The sequence below is a fragment of the Littorina saxatilis genome, linkage group LG1 (genome assembly GCF_037325665.1).
Source record: "Littorina saxatilis isolate snail1 linkage group LG1, US_GU_Lsax_2.0, whole genome shotgun sequence".
Lineage (NCBI taxonomy): Eukaryota > Metazoa > Mollusca > Gastropoda > Littorinimorpha > Littorinidae > Littorina > Littorina saxatilis.
The window spans coordinates 42974757-42977216 of NC_090245.1; the positions used below are offsets into that span (position 1 = coordinate 42974757).

Genomic DNA, 2460 nt, shown 5'->3' on the forward strand with positions numbered 1-2460 from the left:
ACACACACACACACACACATACACACACACACACACATACACCACGACCCTCGTCTCGATTCCCCCTCTATGTTAAAACATTTAGTCAAAACTTGACTAAATGTAAAAATACACATCTTGCAAAATTAGCATGCACACAAGAAGGCCACACAAGTATTGTCGTTTCCGGCCGCTAACCTGACATTTACTAACTGATGTAATTATTGTCTTCTGCACAATCATCTCAAATAAAGAGCTGAACATAAAAGAATACGCAATTATTTATAGTTATCTGCTTTCTGATCGAGATACGTATATTGTGCAAATGTTTTGCACGATATGTACACAGACTTTTCTCTTTTGAGGGCTACAAACGGTCATGATAACAATTACAAATTGTAAAACAAACCCAAGATGGCTTATAAGGAAACACTATGCTTGGAAATGTTATAATGCCAGATGCCACTGTCGCCGGTTACTCAACCCAAAACCACTCAGGGACAAGGAAAGTAGCATGTTACCAATGCATTCTGTGGCTAAAGTTTCGGTTCCAGATCAAGCAATATCGGTACTGCTCCGGAGCACACACACACACACACACACACACACACACACACACACACTGTCACATCTGACATGAACTGGGTCTATAATTGGCTCTTCCTTATCAGACAGCTGGGCGGGGATGTAGCTCAGTCGGTAGCGCGCTGGATTTGTATCCAGTTGGCCGCTGTCAGCGTGAGTTCGTCCCCACGTTCGGCGAGAGATTTATTTCTCAGAGTCAACTTTGTGTGCAGACTCTCCTCGGTGTCCGAACACCCCCGTGTGTACACGCAAGCACAGAACTAAGTGCGCACGAAAAAGATCCTGTAATCCATGTCAGAGTTCGGTGGGTTATAGAAACACGAAAATACCCAGCATGCTTCCTCCGAAAGCGGCGTATGGCTGCCTAAATGGCGGGGTAAAAACGGTCATACACGTAAAAGCCGTGGGAGTTTCAGCCCATGAACGAACAAACAATCAGACAGCTGAGTCTTAAATTCGTTCTTAATTATCTGACCCCCCTATATGCCTCTTGGTTTATTCTATTTGTTTACCAGTCGCAAGAAGCAAGCTGTGTAGGACACGCGGGTAGAAGAAATGGCCAGAGTCGGGCTTCTTCATTGTCTTGATGTTAATATATTCAGTGGCACTACAACTGCTCGATTCGCTCCCGTTTGCAATGTAGATGTCGTCATCACCCGCAGAACCTCTGGAACTGTCTGAGTCACTGCAAGTGACATTTGGACCGACACTGATGTTTGAGTCGCCACAGCCGATGATTGGAGCGTCTCCGATGATTGAAGCACCACCAATGTTTGAAGCACCACCACTGATTGAAGCACTTCCAATGACTAAGGGACCACCACTGTTTGAAGAAACTCCGCTGTTTGAAGCAACACCAATATTTGAAGCACTTCTGAGAATTGAAGCACCACCACTGTTTGAGGCAACACTGCTGTTTGAAGCACCTCCAATGATTGAAGCACCCCCGGTGTTTAAAGCACATCGGGTGATTGAAGCACCACCGATGTTTGAAGCAACACTGCTGTTTGAAGCAACGCCGCTGTTTGAAGCACCAGCAGTGACTGAAGCACCACCAACGATTGAAGCAACACTAATGTTTGAAGCACCTCCACTGATTGAAGCACCACAACTGTTTGAAGCACTTCCGATGATTGAAGTCCCTCCACTGGTTAAAGCACCATCGCTTTTTGAAACACCTCCGATGATTGAAGCACCACCACTGATTGAAGCAACACTAATGTTTGAAGCACCACCACTGTTTGAAGCACTTCCGATGATTGAAGCCCCTCCACTGGTCAAAGCACCATCGCTATTTGAAGCACCTCCGATGATTGAAGCACCACCGCTGTTTGAAGAACCACCACTGTTTGAAGAACCATCACTGATTGAAGTACCACCGGACATGCCACTATTGTTTAAGTTTTCATACGTTCCATCAGCATCAACAATTTCGTAGGGAGTGTCCACAAAATCACTTGTTGTGACGCGCCTGTCACTCGTGCCTTTTACGTTTTCATACACACCGTTCATGATTCCGGTTTGGACACTACTGTTAAGAGTTGGTGTTGGGGGTTTGAGCCATACCTACGGACGATGACAATTACCTGACGACCGTGTTCGTATTATCGGCGGTAGTGGATCACTCTACCTGTGCATAGGTTACCTGGTTCCTCTTTCATTCAAAAATGGCCATTGTGTAAACCTAAAGCGAAACCGGTTTTGAATATTGTCTCACTTTGGTAACACATAAAAGCAACGTTTCATCTTCAATGTAGTTATTTTCGCTTATTATTTCAACCAAGTGTCCAGCAGAGCAACGAAAACATGCAGTAAGCAAATACATAACCGGAATGATAACGAAGTCGTTACCAAAATATCTGGTTTGCCAGGTAGACACACAAAGTCCTCTGTGAA

The 2460-nt window shown here is 44.9% G+C and overlaps 1 protein-coding gene across 1 annotated transcript; it reads left to right on the forward strand.

The window, feature by feature from the left end:
- Positions 1–1495: 1495 nt before the first annotated feature.
- LOC138975040 (ovarian abundant message protein-like) lies at positions 1496–2002 on the forward strand. Its single transcript, XM_070347728.1, has one exon. The coding sequence runs from the start codon at positions 1496–1498 to the stop codon at positions 2000–2002; it is 507 nt and encodes a 168-aa protein (XP_070203829.1).
- Positions 2003–2460: the final 458 nt, after the last annotated feature.

Coding starts and splice junctions, on each gene's coding strand:
- LOC138975040 (XM_070347728.1), top strand. CDS start 1,496: ATGATTGAAGCACCCCCGGTGTTTAAAGCACATCGGGTGATTGAAGCA.